General features: G+C 40.7%; 1 protein-coding gene across 1 annotated transcript in view; it reads left to right on the forward strand.

Annotated features, from left to right (window-relative positions):
• Agbl1 (ATP/GTP binding protein like 1) overlaps nt 1-22,732 on the forward strand; it is a 739,063-nt gene that overhangs the window by 406,008 nt on the left and 310,323 nt on the right. Inside the window, exon 21 of the mRNA XM_028781654.1 lies at nt 1,545-1,721. Within this exon, the coding sequence (XP_028637487.1) occupies nt 1,545-1,721 (177 nt within the window). The remainder of the gene's footprint in view (nt 1-1,544; nt 1,722-22,732) is intronic.

A 22,732-nucleotide genomic window follows, 5' to 3' on the forward strand; every position in this document is an offset into this window, starting at 1 on the left:
GTACAGGGATTTTCCTCTAAGACCCATTCCTGTCACCATGGAACTTCCACAATAAAGAGGGAATGCAAATTAAAGAACTCACACACATGATAATTAAAAATTTTAATTATTATTATTTTTGTGAGCAGTTTGAAGAAAGAAACATAGTGAAAGCTCACCCAGAGAAACATGCTAGAGTGGATGTGAACGAACCAATTAGGGGACAATTGCTGAAACTCAAATAAGAATGACCTCTAGGTCTGGAAGCAATGTAAGAACTCAGAGATCATAATAAGGCAAACAATTAATTATGGTAATATACTTATAAAACACATGCCTTTAGAGATAATTATATGATTAAATTACATTAAATGTAAGGACAAAAACCACCAGAGAGAGGAGAATTTGCTGAACGTTCTAGAAATGACCCAAACTGCATTTCTACCAGAAGAACTTACAAATTCTTCCGTATAATTTGACTAAAAGTTGGAGAGATGGCTCAGAGGATAAGAGCACTTCCAGAGGTCCTGAGTTCAATTCCTAGCAACCACATGGTGGCTCACAATCATCTGTAATGGGATCTGATGCCTTCTTCTGGTGTGTCTTGAAGATAGCAATGGTGTACTCACATACATAAAATAAATAAATCTTTTTAAAAAATTGACTAAAAGCCTGAACTTTCCCTATTTGTGGTACACTGTACATGTTTTTACATCATGTGCTATTTTGTGCATATTCTGTTAGTACTGAAGCGAGTGGTACTTTGAATGCTGCTAAAGGCTGGGACTGTCAATGTTTAGTGTTTCTGTCTATCCAAGGACTGTGTGTCCTATCAACTACAGGACAGCATTCCCTTGGAGGTGGATCTGGTTGGCTGGAACCCCACTCAGGCAATGGAGTAGTAGGAGATTATACATGCCTTCTAAATGGAGATTAAATGGTCATAAATAAAACATTTTTAGCCCTAAAAAAGGTGGGATATATGAAGACTGAGAGGATAGAGTTTTAGAACTTTCATAATTGTTCCAGCTTCAGATTTATGGCAGAGGACACGATGAGAGTTCACTTGGGCAATTACACACTCACAGGAAATGAGAGAACGTTAGATGTGCATCTGCTTAGGACCATCAGTGACTGGCTCTCCCACATCGTCCGTGGAGCTGGATAGAATCACTAGAAATTGCAGGTCTCTGACATGTATAGTTCCCAACTGGCACAACTCAGCAATCCATGAAAGTGGGGGTACAGTGACATAGAAATGGGGAGACCAAATTCACAGTGTTGGATTAGACCAGGTTGGCTTTTCAATCCCATTCTGACCATCTCACGATTGTGGGTTTTAAATTATTTTTTGTTATGTTTTCTAAGCATCACTGTTTTGATCTACAAAAATCATAAAAATAATGTTCATATCCATTCATTTAAATTAGGGACTCAGAGTAACATAAACGTGGTTTGATACATGGTGATATTTAATAAATGTCACGAAGCATTTTTTTTTTAATGATGACTATTCCTAATCACCTATACTTTATCATGATTTGATTTTATTCTTTTCATTTCAGACACTTCCTAAAATCCTGGACAAGCTAGCACCAGCATTCACCATGAACAGCTGCAGCTTTCTGGTAGAAAAATCACGAGCTTCCACTGCTCGAGTCGTGGTGTGGAGAGAGATGGGGGTTTCTAGAAGCTACACCATGGAGAGCAGCTACTGCGGCTGCAACCAGGGCCCCTATCAGGTATGTGAATTTATAAGGGCCATGCTCCCTGCTCTGCAGCAGAATATAAAAACGGGGAACAATAACAGATCTATCTTTCTTCCTTGCAAGGGGCAAAAAAGCTCCAAGCTAGGTCTTGCCTCACTCCTTTGCTGTGAGAAACTGGTTCGATGATTATCCTCTCCTGCAGCAGCATGTCTGTTGACACTGGAAATAATCTGTGCATGCTTTCCAATGTAGTGCCTCAATCAGCCAGCCTCACTAGCAAGCATCAGGGAGCCTTTCTCTGACGTGAAGTACCAGTTTGGTCTGTAACATGCATGAAAATCTGCTATCGTTTTCAGTAACCAAGCTGTTCCCATTTATATTATAGGGGATATAGGTCTATAGGTATGATCAAAACAGCGCGGCATTGTGCGATTCCTGTGCCAATGTAAACCAGCAGCTGCCCACTGTAACCAGAGCATAATGAGGTGTGTGCACACTATGAGTCCACCAGAATGAGTGGGATTTGGACACGTGTGCTAGTGTTGAGGGAAAGCAGTCCTGTATAAATCATGTCCTTTCTACAGCTATATTAACTGCATGAGCAGCTGGATAGCTGCTATAGCATGCAACTCTGGCTGTTCTTCCCCCTCTCCCATCGAGAAGCATAAATAAGAGACTCTGTGACACTGCCAGAGTAATAGACTCTTTTCCATTTCTTAGGCAATTTGACAGACTACTCCTTGGTGACTTCCATTCAACCCCAACATTACCTGGTTCTCATGAGCACTAAACCTCATTGGGTGTTGGCTTTGAGATGCCTGGAACAGCCAGGAAACACTTGGCATCTGTCATGAATTTGCTGGAATCTGTTAACTATCACAGGGGTTTTTAAGGGACTGGCATGTGATGAGCTCTGCCTGTTTCCTGACCTGGTCAAAGAAAAATTTGACACAGAGCTATTGAACCATTCATTTTGTCTCACTAATTCTGTCTGTTAATTAATCTACACAGTTGCTTCAAAGAATTATTTTGTTACTGACTTAATGTTATTAGACTAAATTAATTCAATTTGCTCATGTTAATATAGATGCAAAGTAGAAAGACTTGGGATCTTTTCAGAGGCAGCAAAGGACCTTGCTCTTCTACTTGTCAAGATGTTGGAAACTCCTTACCTTGTATGCCTATATGCTTACCCAATCAAATGAAGACATTATTGAGGATTCCTCTCCTTATGACACATGAGTTCTGTAAATGCGTGTATGATTGGAGATTATTTTATCAGAAATTTATTCAGTCCACCGGCAGTCAAAAACTTATGGGATCAAGAGAAATAAGCCTGTAATATTGTAATCTCTGGCCTTTTAAATGTAGAATTTTCCTCTTTGTTATATGTCTTAATGGAAAGGGCCCTGTCATTCAAAGACATCCCCATGCAACTTTTTGCATATTTATTTGCTTGTTGACGTTCATTGACTTAGCCTCTCCAAGAAGTAATTCATCCTAATGTCATCTAGTCACATAACTATTAATGACACATATAGCAGATCAAATGGATGCTCAAAGGCTTTTCTGGGTATCTGAAAAGAAAATGGCTCCCAGGTCAGGTCCTTTCTAGATCTTAATTTTCCATGTAACATATATAACGGCTGTTAGCAATGACAAAGGATAAAGGATACTCAGCCAATGGGGTGGCTTTTAGGCACAAACCCAACGTTTATCCTGTGAAATTTTCCACATTGCCTTTGTATGAGCTCTCTTAAAGGAAGAATGGAGAGAGAACTGGCTAGAGAAAGCCCTCACTGGGCCAGAGTTGATTTTGCTTTCCCAGTCCCATGCTCTATATGAAACACCTCCGTGAATGGATTGATTTTCTCCTTCCCTTTGTTTTCCTCTCCTGACAAACACCACAGAGTCACTGAGCAGAATTACAGACAGTCAGCAGGACTTGGCAAGTAATTTTACATATGAGTGAACCTACCTCATGGGAAAGAAGCCAGCTCAGATTTGGGTGTTTGGGTGATTTTTGTTTGAGGCATATCATAAAATCTATGAGCTATAGTGTAGTATAGAAATTTCCAACCTGAAAATATTGCAAATAATTATTTTTTTTTACATTGGGAAGCTTAGTCCCAGTTGGATCTTGAGATTATTATTCTAAGGTCATCTTTCCATTTTTGTTTAAAATTACCATTTATCCAAAAGATTGAAGGTACTTAAATATACCCATGAGAGGCATTCCTTCCTTCCTTCATAAGAATATAAATATTTTTGCAGTTTCTCTGGTTAACATGGCTTTAAAGCAGTTCCAATCATTTCTCCCCCAGCACACTAAGTACCTGATTTGTTAGTAGTGAAGTGAAATAGCATTTCTCTCAGTGACATTTTTGCTGGAGCTACATTAAAGAACATTAACCATTACATTCAGATAATTATTATTTATATGATATTTTCCTCTTCTATTTTCCAGTCTTACAGTTGGATAGTTTTAAAGAAATCTCTTGCTTGTATCTATTTGGTATACCATCTCTGCTCAATTTGTATAGTTAGATTCATAATTTTTGTTTAACCTGGAAGTCCAACCCATTGAGAGAATTACATTACCTGTTGGGGACTTGCCTAAAGCTTTTGAAGCTTCCAAGAGGGAAAGGTAAAATGGAATGATACAACCAGTGGGGATTCATGCTTTTTAGAGATGTCTAAATGATAGGGATGTGTGCTTTTTATTAAGTATTTATAACCTGAGTTTCACACACATCATGTGTTTTGTACATACAAAGTCATACATTTGAGTTTCATGGGTTGCTAATTGCTATGGAGGTTGATATGAGTACTCCCCACTCAAGCAGGTCATAGACATGCGTCTTGGCCACATCATGGACTTATCAAACACGGTCATACTCAGATGAAGAGTAGAAGAAGGGTGACTCAGCTGAACTCACAGAGTGACTAGCTAGTGTTTAATCTCCTTCCCATGAGTTAACTGCTTTATGTTGTGGACCCTCCATGTTTATGAGTGATACACCCTTTCCAGAATCCACTGAGGTCTTTCTCACAGCCCCAAATTACTCAAGTCATAGTAATACTCGTAATACATATATTGCATGACATTTGCTTGGAAAATATGAACAAGGGCTTTTCATTTATATATACACTAACGACAGACCAAAAAGATAATTTGACTCAAATTTAGCACTGTGAAACAAAGAGCTTATTACTTGCTTACTTGTAGTAGCATGTGTGAGATATGACTTAGAGGAACATAGGCAGTCCCAAACATTTGTACTACTAAAAATCTATACCCAAAGATATATAACAACTTCATGGCTGTTGCACTTTATTGAGTCCCCTTTCAGTAGTCCTTCCTCCATCCTACTTTTACATAGGATTGTCAATGAACCTGACCTTGGGAGGGTCCCTGTGGTCCATGACAGCTGCTCTACTTAAGATGGTCATAGGCCAGAGAACAGTAATCTACGACACTGTTTTTTTCCTAAGTGAAATTCAGCTGTTTATCATTAGGCTAAGAACTTTTACAATCTCTTAAACTTTTTAAATACTCAGTGCTTAGTCTAGTATTGAGTTAGTGTTCAAATGTATGATGAATGAATAAATAAATGAATGAAAAGAGCCAAAATTTCTAAATAGCAGTTAAATGATTATCCTATATGCCCAAGTAGCCAATAAAGCAAAATCACTGTGGTCCAAATGTTGATCAGAAGCCACTGTAAAGATGAAGGTTTTTGAGACCTGTTGGAGGATGTTCAAGTGGAAAGAATGTGGGTGGGAGAGGGAATGTCAGAGAAACCAGAGCTGAGACCTCGCAGACCTGTCATGGTGTACATGATTTGAGAGCACCTAATGGATTCTTTCCCAGAATAAGGCAATCTGATCCAGGTGCGGAAACTCTCATGGCCACATTCTCATAACAGATGATGATTAGGCAGATAGGCTTCCATTCTTGTACTAGGTTGATGCTGCAGTCCATGTGTTAGGTCTCATTATACATTCAGCCACTCATTTCCTCTACATGCTTATAACTGTGTCTGTCTCCATGTATTATCTCTACTGGAAGGAAACTTTTAGTTGCTTTCCCCAAACTCCTGGCTCTTCTAGGGTAGGCATATTCAATAGGAGGTGTAGTTTGAGGGCAAAGGCCTAGCCCTTTCGCCCCTGATAGGAGAACTATAAAAGGCCTGTTGAGCTTTCAAGCTCTCTGGTGTATCATCTGGGGCCTCTGTTGCATTTAAAGCGGGAGCCTACTTTTCTCCTGCCCAACTCTGCTTTTTCATTGTAGATCAGTGTTTCAGGGAGCACTCTACATCTTTCTATGAGAGCCTCTGAGACTCAGAAAATTCTCCTTGAAGCCAACAACTTATAACAGTGTTTAAAAATACCTAGATTAGGAAACATCAATGTTAGAACTAAACATTTAAATACTGAGGATGCCCGGAGAGGGGTGAATTTCATATGGAAACCTGATTATCTACACATAGCATACAAATCTCCTATGATCCTACATTCATACTTTATTGGCTTTAGTTATTTAGGACATGAAGTCCTCTATTTGGCCGAAGACTTCACCTGAGTAGTGAGGTTTTTTTTACAGTGCTGTATAATGGAGGCTAGGTAGTCAGGCTCTGTGATGTTACCTTCCCAGCATTGGGGAAATGAAGAAAGGGGGATCATAGTATCATGGCCATTCTCAACTATGTAGAGAGCACAAGGCCTGTGTGTGTTATTCTGTATCCTAAGATGTCACAGGCTTGAGATGCAGCTCAGTAGTAGAGCACTTGTTCAAGGCTGTGGGTTCAATCCCACACATTTGAAAAGAAATGGTGATTGGGCATATTATTGCAATTGTGTGTGGCTAGCATAACAAAGAACTGTAGACTTAGTGTTCAGTACTCTTTTATGGTTATGGAGGCCAGAAGTCTGAACTCAAGGTGTCAACAGCACAACCTTCTCTCTGGGCTTCATTAGGGATGCTATCTCATGCCTTTCTCTTGGCTGCTGGTATTGCCAGAAATCTGTTACATTCACATGGACTTTCTCCAGTTGTGTGTCTCTCTCCATCTCTTCTCATCTGATACAGATTCCAAGTGTTCATGATTGAGGTTCTATCCAACTATACAGAGTATACATTTTTCATAACAAATTACACTTGCAGCTACCCTGTTTCCAGACAGGATTATATTCTGAAGTTCTGGAAAGAAGTACATTTTGGCAGGAAGATATTCAGCTTCATTCTCTGGTTTCTACAACATACTGCAGAACATGTAGACCCCAAAATGAAGAAAATGGTATTTATGTGAAATTTCATCTATCTATCTATCTATCTATCTATCTATCTATCTATCTATCTATCTATCTCTATCTCTATCTCTATCTCTATATCTATAGATATATTACATATTATATACATATATGTGTGTGTGTGTTTGGACATGGCATCTAATGCACAGCACAATGCTATGTAAATGTCATAGGACAACTCTGTGGACTGCATTCTTCCCTTCCACTTTTAAGTGGGGTTCTAGGATTGCAATCAGATAATGATGTTTATATGGCAAACACTTTTAACTATAGATCTTAAGAAGATGCTTTTATTCCTGTCTTTTTTTTTTTTGCAATATTATGAAGCCCTGGACAGATTATGATATCTTTTATTTACTCTATTCCATGATGAGGAATACAAAGTTCAGAATTCATTAGCACTTCATGGAAGATGATTTTGATTTATAAGTGCTGACTAATGTTGCTCAAATAATACAACGATTGAGCAGCAATAACATTAAAGCACTTCCTATAGTGTTGAGTGGATGCAAGACTCTTAGCGTCTACTAAATGACTCAACGCGTACTGCTGTGCAAGAAAGCACTTCAGTCACTGTTAGTTGTGGTGCGCGCGTGTAGTCGTCTCGCCGGCAAAAACATACACACACACACACACACACACACACACCAGAATCCTTCCGTAGAAACACGTTTATTCCCATAAACCAAAATGGTGGTAGAAGACGAAGAAGACGGAGAAAGGCACTGTTTTATACCCTAGAGCGGTGTAATCACCTCTCATTGGCTGCTTACTCATAGCGCGCCAAACGCCGTGGGATGGGCTTTAACTTTGGCGGGCTTTTACCATGGCACATGCGCAGTTTATTTGTTTACTAGGAAGAATTATGGCTGACAGCGCCACCTAGCGATGGCGGACTTTGCCAGCACCTGCCGCGGCTCCCAACATCTGCCCCTTTTTTGTTTTAAAAAACAGAGGGTGGTACTCAAATGTTTGAGGCTTTACAGGGTGCCTATACCAGAAGCCCTAGGGTGCAGTGGCTGAGGAATCTGTCTACTGGCTATTTCTTTTTTGATTTGTTAAACAGGCACTGGCCAATGTCCCGTGTCTAGGCTGACTGACATTTCTCCACAGCCAGCACCAAAGAATGGTGAGCTCTCTGGCTAGGCTACGAGGGTCACGCACCCACACCTGGCATTCTCAGAATGTGCGCCCCAGGTAGTGGTCACTCGTGATGCCTGTCACTGGGTAAAATCACCATTCGTGGTGTACCTCTGGCATATGGGATCAGCTTATTCCCGTTGTTGGGACCAATTGGCAGCCGGCCTGGAGACAAAAGGATGGAGTTATTTAACTGGCTGTTCTTGGCCTGTCTAGTGTGGTACCGGTTATGACTCAAACCCAAGGCCGATCGAGCGAATTCCATCTTGGGGGAATAAGCGTTCAAGAACCAACAGTTTAAGACAGTCTCCCTTACCCTACCAGGTGCAATGGAAACAAGTCCTCTGGGTTCAAGGGCTAAGAGGAACAGAAAGAGATGCAAACACCCATCCCTGTGCAATGGAGTCATCTCCTAGGGGTGCAAGGGCTGTTTGTCTCAAAATTCAGGTACCACAGCTACACAGACAAGGATCAGTCAGGCCAAGACTCCTCACTGACCCAGTGTAATGGGCAAATCTTCTGGGGTGCAACGCTGATGGCCTAACATTTAGCACCACCACTCGTGAGGGGGAGACTGCTATAATTGAGGCAGTGATAACCACACTGCAGGGGAAGCCCCTAGTACTTTGGAAGCGCCTGTGCAAAAATAGCCTTGTCAAGATTTTGTTGAGCTCTGAGTTTGCAACCAACCAAAAGATGAATACTAGTCCGCAACATAGGGCATACCAAACAGGCCTACTCCCACCCACTTAAAAAAGGGAAGAAAAGGAAAGGAAAGGAAGAAAGCTGAAGAATTCCAGGAGGACAGTCCCTCAGTCAGGGACAGATCCACGCACGTCGAGTTGATGTTCACCACAGCTGCTCTCAATTTTCTGAGTGTCTCACTGAAGTTTTCTGACCAATGTCCTGTAAGATACTGAAACAATTCTCTGGACAGATTAGTTACACGAGCAAAGTTTTTATACTGTACACTGGTGATGTAAAGTGTACCCAGTTTTCTCTCACATCTCAATTGGGCTAATTGAAAGAGGATATCCAATCTCTCTCTCACTAAATCAAGGCGTTGATTAAGGATCATTAGCCCGCCTTTTAGTTGGGTACTGGCAGAGGTTTTGAAGGTTAACAGTCTCTGCCACCGTGGCTGACAATTGGGGGTAGTGCCCACCTGAACAGAAGTTGACATAGGAATCTCAGTGGCAGTGGCGGTAACGGCACTAATTAATATCGTCGTCACTATGGCTGCAGTTATACCAAATCTCTTTTTTGTCTAAATAATGACAAAGTGGAAGGAGTCTCCACGGGGATGGGAACCCATTGCGTGACTCTGGCAACCATAGTGCGAGTGAATCTTTAGAATTCCAACACTGGGACATCCAGCAGGTTTTATTGGTACAATTCTTAAAGGTGGAATTTGATAAAATAAACAAAAATACTAGGAACCTGTATCCCTTGGATCAGTACAAGGGCTATCATCAGAGCCTGGAGGGTCTGTCTGGGTGTCACCTTCCAGTATCGCGAGTCGCCTCCTCAGCCGCTCTGGTAGCCAAAACAGATTGTCTTCTTCCTGTGGAAACACACAGACCGCTCCCCTGGCTTTTATTAAAATAGAATCTGGACCTTTTCATTGTCCGGTCAAGATGTCTTTTCATTTCACCATCTCTTTCGGCCTCTCAGGCTCTAAACAGTGACGGTCAGCAGCGGAATGGCCCTGACTGTCCAGGTTTAAAATATTGAGGGTAAAAGTGTTTATCTGTCCCTCATCAGTTAATTGTCAAGGGGAATTAGGACTTGTATTTCCCTTGAGAATATCTAACAGAGGTTTACGTTCTTCTATGGTAAGCTGAAAATGAGGTTTTAGCCAATTAATATCTGTTAACAACTTTTGAGAATCACTTTTCTGGAGCAACAAGTACTCTAAAATCTTAAAGCTCATTGTACTGGAGCAAGGGCTTGTAGAAAAACTCCTTTAGAGAGATCAGCCAATAAAATATACAACGAATAATATATACTGAGAGATTTAAACGCTTTAACCTTTGTATTAAAGCAACAACAAATTTTTTAAGGCCATTAATCATTCTTTGAGGCAAGCTTTTTTAATGAATGGCTTCATGGGCTCTCAAAAATCACAAGCAATTTCACTTAATGTAAACCTCTCACCTTTACCAGGAGGTAAAGGAACTGTATAGAACAATCTTTTAAATCTATAATAATTTTATATGCATTTACTTGAATTGCAGCTGGAGTAGGCAAGTCAGGCTGTAGTGCCCCATTAGTCTTATAAATCTTAAATTTGAACTTTCTCTGTGTAGCCCTGGCTGTCTTGGAACTCACTCTGTAGACCAGGCTGGCCTCGAACTCTTGAACTCAGAAATCCGCCTGCCTCTGCCTCCCAAGTGCTGGGATTAAAGGCGTGCGCCACCACCGCCCGGCTCTAGTGTTTTTTGATTAATTGAATAACCAACTCTTTTTAGCTGAGTTAAGTATCAGATAAAGCCAAGCTGAAGGCAATCTCGTCCTCTAATAATTGTTAAATAGCCGTCTGAAATCCAAGCTCCTGTCTCATCTACTCTGTTACAGTCTTAATTTAAATGTAAATGTTTAATCTTGGCCTATATCCTGAGGCCTGGCCCAAGGATTATCTTTCTTGTACCAAGGACAGGTTTGTCAGGTAACCTTGGACACCTGACTGTTGTTTAAGCCTCTGTTCCTGGGACAGTCACTTTAAAAACTATCTAAATTTGCACATTTAAAACACTCCCCATCTCTATGGCTCTGTGCAGTTATGGCCAGACCCTGATTGTATGAGGGTGCAATTTCATTGCAAAGACAAGTATCTAAGTCTGTCTTTGCTTGTATGGTCTGAGGGCTGTGTGGGCAGTTCAACCTGATTAATATCACACTGACCTTGTCTTACAAGCATGTTAAGATCTCAGTCTGCGTGTCTTAATTTAAATGTAAATGTTCTAAATCTCTAGCAGGCCAGCATTGTATCACAACTTGTTATAAATATTTTTATTTAACTCTACCTGCTGTCCCCCTTTCTATAACATGGGCGAATCAAAAAAAATTTTTAAACTCAAGATTACAACTGCCAACTGTAGCCAATGGAATACTGGCAGTTTAACTAAATTTTTAAATATCTTTTGTAACATTAGAATGTAACCATTAATTTTGAGAAGCAAAAGCAGAACCAATTTAAACAATCTATTTTCTCTAAAATCAACACCAAGTAGACTATCCCTATGTTACAAAGTTTTGCTGCTAATTTTCACATGTGAGTGCATGACGCAGCTTTCAATCTCATTGAAGAGATACTGTTTTAAAACCTTATTCTTTATACACCTGGTTTCTGAATGACTCTAACACTGAGTTGGTTTTACGTCACTTTTCGTTACCAAAGTTGTAAATTTCTAATCACACCCAATAATTTAAGCCAATAGTCTATAACCAAGACATGTAGAACATTTTTATACTTTCAAAACCAATCATAAACAACAACGAAGTGGCTACATATCTTATTTTTAGGTCAAACAAAATTTCTTGTCTTTCTAGCTGTAATTTCAAGAGAAAAGCACCTTGTCACAGAGGTTTTTCTAGGACAAAACGACTCTTAGCTTCCTTATAAAACCCAAAATGCTGCTGGTCTCTTTTAAAAGCAGCTTATGTCAACCTCAATTCCTGAAGAGACCTTTTTTAGCTCCCAAAGGTTGGATCAAGCAGTTTTAACGATCTTTCTTTTTGAACACGTAACAAACACAGAACATTTAGACAACGAAACAAAAGGCAAACACAAACACGTGGACATTGGCGCGCCAAGGACAAGCAACAAAGAAGGACTCTAAGAACTACAGAGAATTTCAGGACTCTCTCGAATTCTCTGCTTCTAGATGAACTCTGAAATAGCCTTTTCATTCTTTTTGCTGACACAGCTCAGAGAGAGGGCACCTGTATTTTTTAAAACTCTTTCTCTCTCTCTCATATTTAAAATGTAACTTTTCATCTCGTTCATTGGAGATGTAGCGGGCAGCTAATTTAACACTTCAATACCCTGCTTTCTAATTCTTTTTAACCCTGCTCTTCCCGCCTGAAGCGGCTTTTAGGCTGCAGGCAATGTTTGTTTAGAATTCTTTTGACCTATGTTTTTGCTGTCACCTCCTAAGCAAAATCGGCACTGGGCCAATTCCTCATTCACCTAGACTGTCTCCCCCAAACCACTCTTCTTGCAAACACAGCCTCCAATTGACCCTCACTAGCTCCAGCGGCTGGCTGGCATCTATCCTCCCCATCCCTCTCTTCATCTGAGTCCTCTGACTCGGAAGTTAGCCCCTCCGACTCAGAGCTATCACGCTGTAAAAACCCTGGCTCCTTTACCAGATACAGAGGTTTCTTTCTGAGGCTTCCTGTTCTCCCGTCTCTCCTAAGAGCGTTTTTTCTCTCATCTCTCATCCCCGTGAATTGGTTCTCGGGGAGGCCTGATTTCTTAAATACGTTTCTTTTCTCTTTTCCTTTCTGAATTTCCCAGCGCTTCCTTCCTGTCTCTGTTTCTGACATGTGGACCTGTAATCCATTTACCACTCCCCGAGCGGCCACGAGGACCAAAGGGAAGAAAACTAATGCTGCTAACACCATAGCGAGAGCCTCTAAGGTTCCTGCCAACTGGGGAGGGAAGTGAATTAAATCAAGTCAAAACCTGTCTCTCAGAGAACATCCTCTCGTTCTATGGTTCTGGATTCACTCCACGCGTGGATGGCAAGCGGAGGGTCTTCTAAAAACGTGCCGGCGATGGTAAATTCTCCCGGGTTTTTCGGCACCAAATGTGGTGCGCGCGTGTAGTCGTCTCGCCGGCAAAAACATACACACACACACACACACACCAGAATCCTTCCGTAGAAACACGTTTATTCCCATAAACCAAAATGGTGGTAGAAGACGAAGAAGACGGAGAAAGGCACTGTTTTATACCCTAGAGCGGTGTAATCACCTCTCATTGGCTACTTACTCGTAGCGCGCCAAACGCCGTGGGATGGGCTTTAACTTTGGCGGGCTTTTACCATGGCACATGCGCAGTTTATTTGTTTACTAGGAAGAATTATGGCTGACAGCGCCACCTAGCGATGGCGGACTTTGCCAGCACCTGCCGCGGCTCCCAACAGTTAGTGCCTTGTTGTTTATGTTTTGTATATGAATACAAGGGAGAGTTTGGGTAACTTGAAAGACTGACAGCTAGCTAGTTCATATTCCCGTGATGCATTGTGGTTGGTTGATGGGTCCATGGCTTTAGACAGGAGATCCATTTTCATAAATGTGGCTGTCGTTAAGTGGATCTACAGCAACAGGTGAAGCATATAGCCTAGTCCTTATTTTTATGGAGATCATGATAACACTGAGAAAGAGGCAGGGTTTCTGAGAAATTATACTTTGCAAAGGCTACTTCTGGTGAGGATCTAAGGACTCCCTTAATCTGAAGTAACCTAACATGAGTGTAAAACCCCTAAAACTCTGTAACTTGTTCTGTGTCTGTCTATTTATTTCTCCAGAAAAAAAGTTCTCTTCTTTTATCAGGACCTTGCTAGTGGTCAAATTACTTCTTTTATGGACCATTCCTCCCTTTCTTCTTTTACCTCATCTAGGCAGCTCTCTCTTTTTCTCCCTCCTCTCTTCTCTGCCTCCCCTCTTCTCTCCCTCCCCTCTTCTCTCCCTCCCCTTCTCCCTCTCCCTCTAATTTTCATACAAAGGAGAAAGAGAACACAAATGAAGTAGTAGCTTTCTATCAGCAGCAAAATGGGTGTGGAAAGTCTTAAATAAAACAACCATTTTAATGTGATGTGACATTGCTTGTTACATAGTTTCTTATGCTCATTTGACTTCCTAATCACTTTCCTTCTATTTCACCAGACCTGCTACATTCAGATAACCTTTTAGATTTGTGCAAACTTGGTTGAAGGAATTCTTCTGAAAACCATCTTAAACTGTAGACTTGGCTTTTACCAGGGCATACATAAACACAGAGGAAGAAAGACTACAAACATCTGTGCATGCCAATGGATTCCATTTACAAATTCTCAAAGTAATCTCACCCTTTTATTCACTCTGGGTTCCTTGTCAGACATGAAGTTCCAGAGAGGTCTCTGGAACTTGCAGTGAAGGACATGAGACACTGCTGACTTCTAGGCTCTTAATATTAAATTCTATGCTCCTCAAATTTCTGACTATAGGGAGGTATGAGCTGTAGAGACTGAATGAACCACTTTTGTGTATATAAAGAGAAGCTATGCCTGTAATTCAAGCATGCAGAACACTGCAGCAGAAAAATTGTGAATTCAAGGCTAACTTGTCCCAGAAATGCCTAAACCTGACAAGACTGAAGAACCTATGGTTTACAGAACTCTCACCTTAATTTTCACAATAAAAGCTCACTCAACTTTTAAACTCCGAAAAAGCTTCTGGTTTGCAGTGATAAAAAATATTAATTGCAATTTTGCCTTTTATCTTAGAGATTGTGACCATTTTTTAACCATGATACTATGTTTTAGATATTGTCTCTTCCTCCTCCTCCTCCCCCTCCTACTTCTCCTCCTCCTCCTCCTACTTCTCTTCCTCCTCCTTCTCCTCCTCTTCCTCCTCCTACTTCTCTTCCTCCTCCTTCTCCTCCTCTTCCTCCTTCTCCTCTTCCTCCTCTTCTTTTTGTTTGTTTGGTTGGTGGATTAGCTGTTTTGGGCTTTTGTTTCTTGAGACAGGCTCTCACATTTGTAGCCTTGATTGTCCTAGAACTCACTGTAGATGAGCCTGGCCTTGAAAGCACAGAGATCTGCCTGCCTCTGCCAGAGGAGTGCTGGTATTAAAGGGATGAGCCACCTCTGCTCAGCTAGATCTTCTTAATCAAACCTTTAGGATTCTTTAGAGATGAGAGTTCTGAATTTTAAAAATTGAAATGAGTGGCTAGAGTTTAAAAGATAAATGTTTTTACTCATGTGTCAACTATTATCAACACCTCTCTCACACACACACTTCTCTCTCTCTCTCTCTCTCTCTCTCTCTCTCTCTGTCCCTCCCCCTTCCTCCCTCCCCCCTCCCCCTCCCCCTCCCTGTCCCCGTCCCCCTCTCCCTTTCTCTCTCTGGTGTGTGTGTTCATAGATTTACTTAGAAAAACTGTATATTCTTTAGACCTTTCCTTTATCATCTACTATTTGGTCTATTAAACTTACAACATAGCATAATCTCTCTATATTATAGACATTGCACATCTGAAGTCCTGAAAAACAATGGGGAAAGGGAAGAATCTGAGAGTCTTTTTCTAAGAGAGCAAAAGGAATAAGGGAGGAATGAGTGGCAGTGTAGAAGACAACTTAATTTTCTACAAAGATGGCTGAATTAAAAATAAGCAAAGAAACCTATTCTAACTATAACTACAACTGGGAAATATATTTATATTCTCAGGTCACTTTTATATACCTCTATACCAAGAGTGTGTGGTTCCCCAGTTCTGGAGGGTGTCCCACGATGATCTCCCTGCTGAGGACAGAGTGAGAGCAGGGAGGGTTTGCTATTGTCTCTGCCGTTGCCTCTGTCCATTGGTCTTTGGCCCGGCCTGGTGTGAAGGGTCTGGGCCAAAGGGTACAGAGTGGGAGCAGGGAGGAACGATTGCCTGCCCCCACTGCTGACTCTGCCCAAGTCTCCGCTGTCGCTGCTCGGTCACTCCCAGGTGCTGCACCTGTCTCTCAGCGCTGAGCCGCCCGGCTGGGCAGATAGGAAGCCGGCTAGCTGGCAAAGAAGCAGCTTGGTGCCCCAGGAAGTTTCCGGGAGAGCAGATCTCTCCCCAAGTGTTACAGCTCTAGTGTTACAGCTCTTGCGACAGAAACTCTCGGACACCAGGATGATTCTGGAACACACCTTTACTTCTCCAGAATAGAGCCCTTATATACAGTTTCAGGGTGGGTTAGGGTCTGGCAGCAGATAATATTGGCTTGCTCTGAGAGCTTGAAGATACCTCATCTACATGTGGGAGAGCTTGAGGCGCTGTTCCTCATGACTGATAGTCATAGACCTCTCTTTGGGAGGGGCTGTGGAGGGCTGAAGCTGAATGAAAAGAACCAGGGCCTGTGGACAGAGCTGAACACCTGCCGTCCTGATAAAGGTCTGGGGTTCAAGACTTGCTCAACCAGGCACCCAGCTACTTCTCACAGCCCACCACCTCACAAGAGTGTATATCTTTAGGCTTTTGCTTGTTAATGGAAGCAAGTTTTACTTTCACTAAGGTAAACAGGAAAATTAAGGACCCCCTCAAACATACATCAAAGGTGTGTTGAAAATCACTTGAAGGCTTAAACAGTAAGACTTCTGAACCATGGGATCTTGAGTTCAGAAATTTTTTGAGCAAAGTCATCGTTTAAGAATTTGTTCTCTCTTCTTCTTTCTTTCTTTGTTTCACTTTGAGTTGTGTTTTATTGTTTTTTTACAAGGACTTTCTGCTATAGTCCACAGTGCTCTAAGACTCACTGTATTGTCTAGGTTGGCCTGAAACTAACTCAATGATCCTCTGCCTTAGTTTCTCAGGTGATGGAATGCCTGGTATAAACTGTGCTATCTCACCTTGATTGTTCAGAGCCCGGTGACCCATGATCTGCTCATGTAGAGACCGAGGCAGGATATCCAAGTGTGTATAGCAGGCAAGATGGGTTTAAAACTTTTTCTCACTCTAGAACATTTTTCAGGCTATCAAGAAATTTCTAATTCCACACATAAGAAAGAGCGTATGCCATAGACTCTCAAATTCTCCTATTTCTGCCTGCTTTTATTTTACTTTTTAGCTGTCTTCTGTACATGTAGATGGCTAGCTTAGTTCTTTTATAAGATGTATATTTAAAAACATCCAGTATCCCAGGAAAATTCTGGATGATTCTGTTTGTTTCTCCTAGTTTTGGGGCCAAGCTCAAATAGGGAGACTTTAATACCTTTTCTTAGGTGAACTCACAAGAAAAAAAGATGTAGTTATGTAAGGGATGGAACTAGTAACTCTATGGGCATTTACTGGGAGAAGTCTTAACAGCTTTAAAGTTCTTCTTGAGAGAGTGTATAATCACCTGCAAAATATTGCAAGAATCTGGGATCTCTAGAGGGCCCTTTAATGCTTCCTAGCTTTTGGTCAGCCTTCTAAGAGCTTTGCTTGCCTTTCTGGAAAACAACAACAACAACAACCCCCCCAAAAAACAAAAACAAAACAAAATAACAACAACAACAACAAAAACCCACCAGAGTCTGTAAATCACTGGGTATTTCTGCCTCTGTATCAATTAACAGAATAATGATGCATCTCATTAAGTCTGTATTGGATTAACTTCAGTCTAAATCTTCTGTGATTACACAGGACACTAATCTCCTAGAGCTCTTGTCCACAGGTGTTCAGGTGGTGCTTTACCTCCTGGGACATCTGCAATATCTAACATTTCTTTAAAAAGCAAGCCCCTAGGTTCAGCCTGCTGAAGAAGCCCCCTAGATGGCTGCTCCCATTTGAGGGACTCAGAATAGGTTGAAAAGAGTCAGAAATGAATCTGAGGAAATTGAGAGTGCTAACCTTTCTTGTTAGGGCAAGGCGATTGTTATATTTATTTTCGAGCTAGCATGTAGTGTCATATGCGAATATGATTTACAAGCTGAAAGTAATCCCCAGAATGCAGCATTTGGTTGCTCTAAGCTAACATTTTAATGTTATATGAGTTTTTCTGTTTTCACCCATGTTCTGAAACAGCCTTCCCCTCCCCAGGGCTTAGAAAAGAGTACTGTTTTCCAAACACTTGGTTTTTTGCCATTGGAATGCCATTTTAGTCCTTTGCAGATACACAGATGAAATCCAGATGCTAATCCATCATTTTGGGAGAAGACTGTTTGGGCCGTTTATGTCAGTACCCTTTCTTTCCTTATTAACTATGATTCCACGCTTGTGGTTCTCTCATTTAACACGTCATTTTATTGTTTATTTATGGGGCTGGTGATCAAACCCAGAGCCTTGCACACGCTGTACAAATGCTCTCACCAGTGAGCTACAGCCTCTGCCCCTTTGACCTATTGCTATATGATCTCAAAGCACTTTGTGAGCAGTTTATTAGCTCACTGCAAGCTTGATGATACAGTGAAATACTGCCCTCATTCTGGACCCCTAAGCTCCATAATGTCTGTCAGCAGTTAGATAGAATATTAAAAGGAATTAAATAAAAATCAAGAGACAGTGATGCTAATAAGGTTGCCAGCAGGGGCCTTTCCTGGGATTACTAACACCCTAGTGGCCTTGAATTTTAAAAGTCTGTTGTAGAAAATGATTCCTGTAACAAAAATAAGGAGGGAATCTGACACTTGGAATAATCCAATAAGCCTTAAATGACCCCTGGTTCTTTAAAAATAATTTAGCTTCAAAGACCAAGAAGAAGAAAAGGTGGTTTATCTCGGTAAATCTTATTCTCCACATGTGATCAATGTAAATGCATTAAGCCACATACCCTTATGAGACAGACATCTAAAACCAAAGGAAGCAGACTTAAGCCAGCTTGTAGCATTGGGACACAGGATTTGTCCCACCTGGGATGCTTGACTTTGGTCCCTGGTGGGTGACTGAGTCTTTAGAGTAGCATCAGCATACTAATGTGCCCAGAAAGGCACAGTCCAGGTTAGGAAGTGCTAACCACAGGGGCAGAGATAACATGAAAAAGATACCTCTAACCCCTTCCACCAGAACTGCTTTACTGTGCGAAGAAGGGGAAAGTTCCAGACCTCTAGCTAATTCCTTGTCATTTTCTGTTGTATCTTCATTCCAGAAGAGTGACTTAAAGAGTTCTTTTTAAAAAATAAGCAAGCAATAATTCTTTTAATAATATCTTTGTTTCTAGATTTCAAACAAGTAGAGAATATTTTAGAATACTTTGAACTCTTATATTAGAAGACAGGTACAAGATGTTTTTATATAAACTCATAATTGTCTCACCAGTCAACATACACTTTTTGTCTACTTTATTTAAAGCTGGCTGATGACTGTGCAAATATATAGAACACTAAGAACACTTCACGAAGGCCAGATATGTGGTCATTGCATCTTCAATCTCCATTTGTTCTTTCATACATCATTCAAGGAATACGTTTTAAAAAATAACAAAACCCCCACAATATGTTAAGTGCCAAGAATATGACAGAGAGTAGAACCAACAGCTCCTTACTCCCCGAGAGCTTGTCTTCCAGCCAGAGAGGCAAATAATGAAATAAGCAACAGCAGCAGGGAGCAGTAGGGAAGGATCTGGGTGCCATTAGAGGAGGAGATGGTGATTTGGGTCTTCCGTAAATGTTGGTTTTGTTGAATATGAATTATCCACAAGGCTTTTTTGGGTGTGTGCATAACTGAAAAAAACAACATCTGGGAAAACAGAAGCAGATCATTTACAAGTAGGACAGGGTGAGGAAGTTCTTGATTTCTCTTTCATCCTCATTTCCTCTCATCCTTCTGTCTCATTTCACATTTCTAAATCTCACCATGAGATTCAGTGCCCAGCTTTTGCATCCTGCTGTATCTGAGCACATGCCTTGGAGTCCTCAGGCTCTTCATCCTGGGGCTGGTACCATGTAACCCTCCTTAGGAGCATTCCACAAATCCTCTGAGGGCATTGCTATGAAGTCCATTGTCAACTCTGCCTCCCTGGAGGCAAGGAGAACTAGAAAGATCGAAAAGACTAGAGAGTGTTCTTAGACCAGTGAAGCAGAAGTCGGTCTGTAAATGTGAGTCTGCTTAAATATTTTGTTTCGAATGCCAGCCTGGCCACATCATCAATTTTTATTTTCCTGAAAATGCCTTCTCTTTTCAAAGAGATCTGTAACTTACACTTCCATAAACTTGTTTCAAGTGAGTGAGAAACATACTACCAACTGGACATGAGGGAGAAGTATCAATCAGCACAAAGGAGGGAGCCAGGAAACGGAAAGTGATGCAAAATGAGCATTGTTGTAATGATTAGAGCCAGCAAGGGGCTTGTTCCTCTACACAATGTACTGTGGGACAGGAGAGCAGAGCACACAGAGCACAGAGTGTGTCCTACCTGCTGTCACCATCGTCACCTGTCTACTTTCTTAATAGTCAGAGTATCCTCAGAGAGTTAAAAAGCCATTTTCAGTTGTATCTGAATCTGGGTTCGGCCATGGTTCCTTGTTCACAGCCAGAATGATTTGACTGGCCAGAAAATAAGAATCTGAGGCTGATTGGCCTGACTAGATCATGACAGCAAATGTGAAGTATTTTCCAGGCTTGTGAACCGGAGGCCCAAGTGCAAATCTTCCAGTTCCCAACCAGAGCTTCTGATAAAACTCACCACCAGAGATTCTGGAGCTGATTACCTTGAGAAAATCTAAAAGCATCCTCCAAATATGTGCTTTGCACATCGGAAGAAGGTATGAATATTTCATATATTAATCATAGTACACATAGGAAATATCCCACAAAGCACAGGCATGATTTTTGACCTTGCGCTTACACTTGCCAGAATTTAATTTTAGTTATGCACTAAGATGTGTGTATAGCCATGTCACTGCTTATTAATGGTGGAAACATGAATGTAAATGCAATTCCCATCAGCAGAGGACCAGTGAAATAAACAGACATCAGTATGAATAATGGGTGGCACGTAGAACAGAAGGAAAGAGATAATTAATAGTCTCTGGCCTTTTTGTATGTGGGTACATTAGGTCCACCAGTTTTTGGTGATATGTTAGATGTGTTACTTGTTCTTTTCTGGTTTCTATATCTCCAGATATATAAATGTGCCTCAAGCACTCAGCTTATGTATTATATGAAATACATTAATAGACACTTACATCTTGATCACATGCTGTTGTCTAACTGCCATCGTGTTACACCCAGACTACCGAGTGATGAGCAAGACGGAAATTTCGGTGACTCGTCTATTTCCAGACTGCTGGCGGTGGTCATCCACTTCAGTGTAGACTGGTGACATTTTCAGATGTTACGAGGCTAGCACAAGTAATTCTGCGCATGGCAAGACTCTGTCTTAAGAAATACAGTGAAATGGAAGCCTGGGCAAGATCTCAAAAAAAGAAATGTAGTATGTATAAATAGAAAGCCTTGTGTTTGCTTAAAACAAAAAGAAGTCACTCAACTGTAAGACAACTTTTAAAAAAAATCTAAGGTTTTTTTTTCTTATTTTAATGTAATATGATTTAAATGTGAACTATGACTGTTAAAATATGAATGTGATATTAGATTACATTTCAATGCTCATAATGCTTTTAGAGAAGAATGATATTTCTTTTTTCCAACCATATCTAATTGCACTGAGGGGGAAAATGTGTTTCATTTAATAATATAAATTAATTTTTAGATACTTGTGGAAGAATTGTGGCAGAAGTAAGCAATGCCCGAAGAAAAGAGCTTTATAAGTTATCTTCAAGGGGTGGAGTTAAATTCAAACATAATAGGAGGCTAACGACCTGATTCAAGGAGATGAGTAATCGTGTCAACGTGTCTTTCAACAACTCTGTAGTAGATGGACAAGCGAAGGGTCTGAGGCCAGTCAGAAAGCTTCCACAGCAGTCCAGTGTTAGGGGAGGGCAGATAGCATGAGTCTGAGCAAAGAGATATTCAGGAGGTATATACAATCCATCAGCCATGAATACAAGGTGATTGGCATGGTAAGGGGTGAAGTCATGCAAGTTCTACTGTGTGTCTTCTGTTCCTGGCCTGGGTTGAGTATTTTAAATATAAGAAGGTATGACTGTGTGTGCCTGTGTGTGTGTGTGTATGTGTATGTGTGTGTATCTGTGTGTCTATGTATGCAATCTTATGCATCTTAGCATAAGGTAATCTTCACCTTAGGAGGTGAAGTATTGGTGGGAAACTTATCACCCATATATTCTGAAGGAAGCCCAACTTGGATAATAATCTTCATAGACAAGTCCTGCTATAATCTGGGGCCTGCTATCAAACCATTAGTGGAAGAGGCTGGAATACTGTAGACTTAACGGAGAAAAACTTTGTAACACACACTCGCTTCAAATCAACTGGATTTATATCAGTTGCAATATAATTTAAATCTAATGCTTATTTTCTTGTGCAATGGAAGTTCTTATATATTTTCTTGTTACCACTAGCTTTCTATAAATGTAAATCTATAATTTTGTTATTATTTTGACTGAGGAAAAGAAATATAGGTCAAAGTTAATTGTATGTGTGTTTCTATGTAAACATATATCTAGTATAACTGTGTTGTAGAAATATCAAGGAAAAATAAGAACGCAGTGTGGTCCATAAATATAATCTGTGTATCTATTTTTGGTATTTAGTCATTTTGCTATTTCTTTAAATACTTGGTTTACATGCTCTTGTAGGCTGGTAACTGATGTGCACATATTTTTGTGAATAATTAATTTTTAATTTAAAACAGATTTTTCTCTTATACAATATATCCCAACCACAGTATCCCCTCCCACCATCCTTCTCAGCTCCTTGACCCCACCACACTCCATTTATTCACTCGGCTGCCTCCATCTCCATTCAGAACACGGCAGGCCTCCAAGAGAAAACAACTATGCATGACAAAGCAAAA

Source organism: Grammomys surdaster, unplaced genomic scaffold (assembly GCF_004785775.1).
Source record: "Grammomys surdaster isolate TR1022 unplaced genomic scaffold, NIH_TR_1.0 493, whole genome shotgun sequence".
NCBI classification, from domain to species: domain Eukaryota; kingdom Metazoa; phylum Chordata; class Mammalia; order Rodentia; family Muridae; genus Grammomys; species Grammomys surdaster.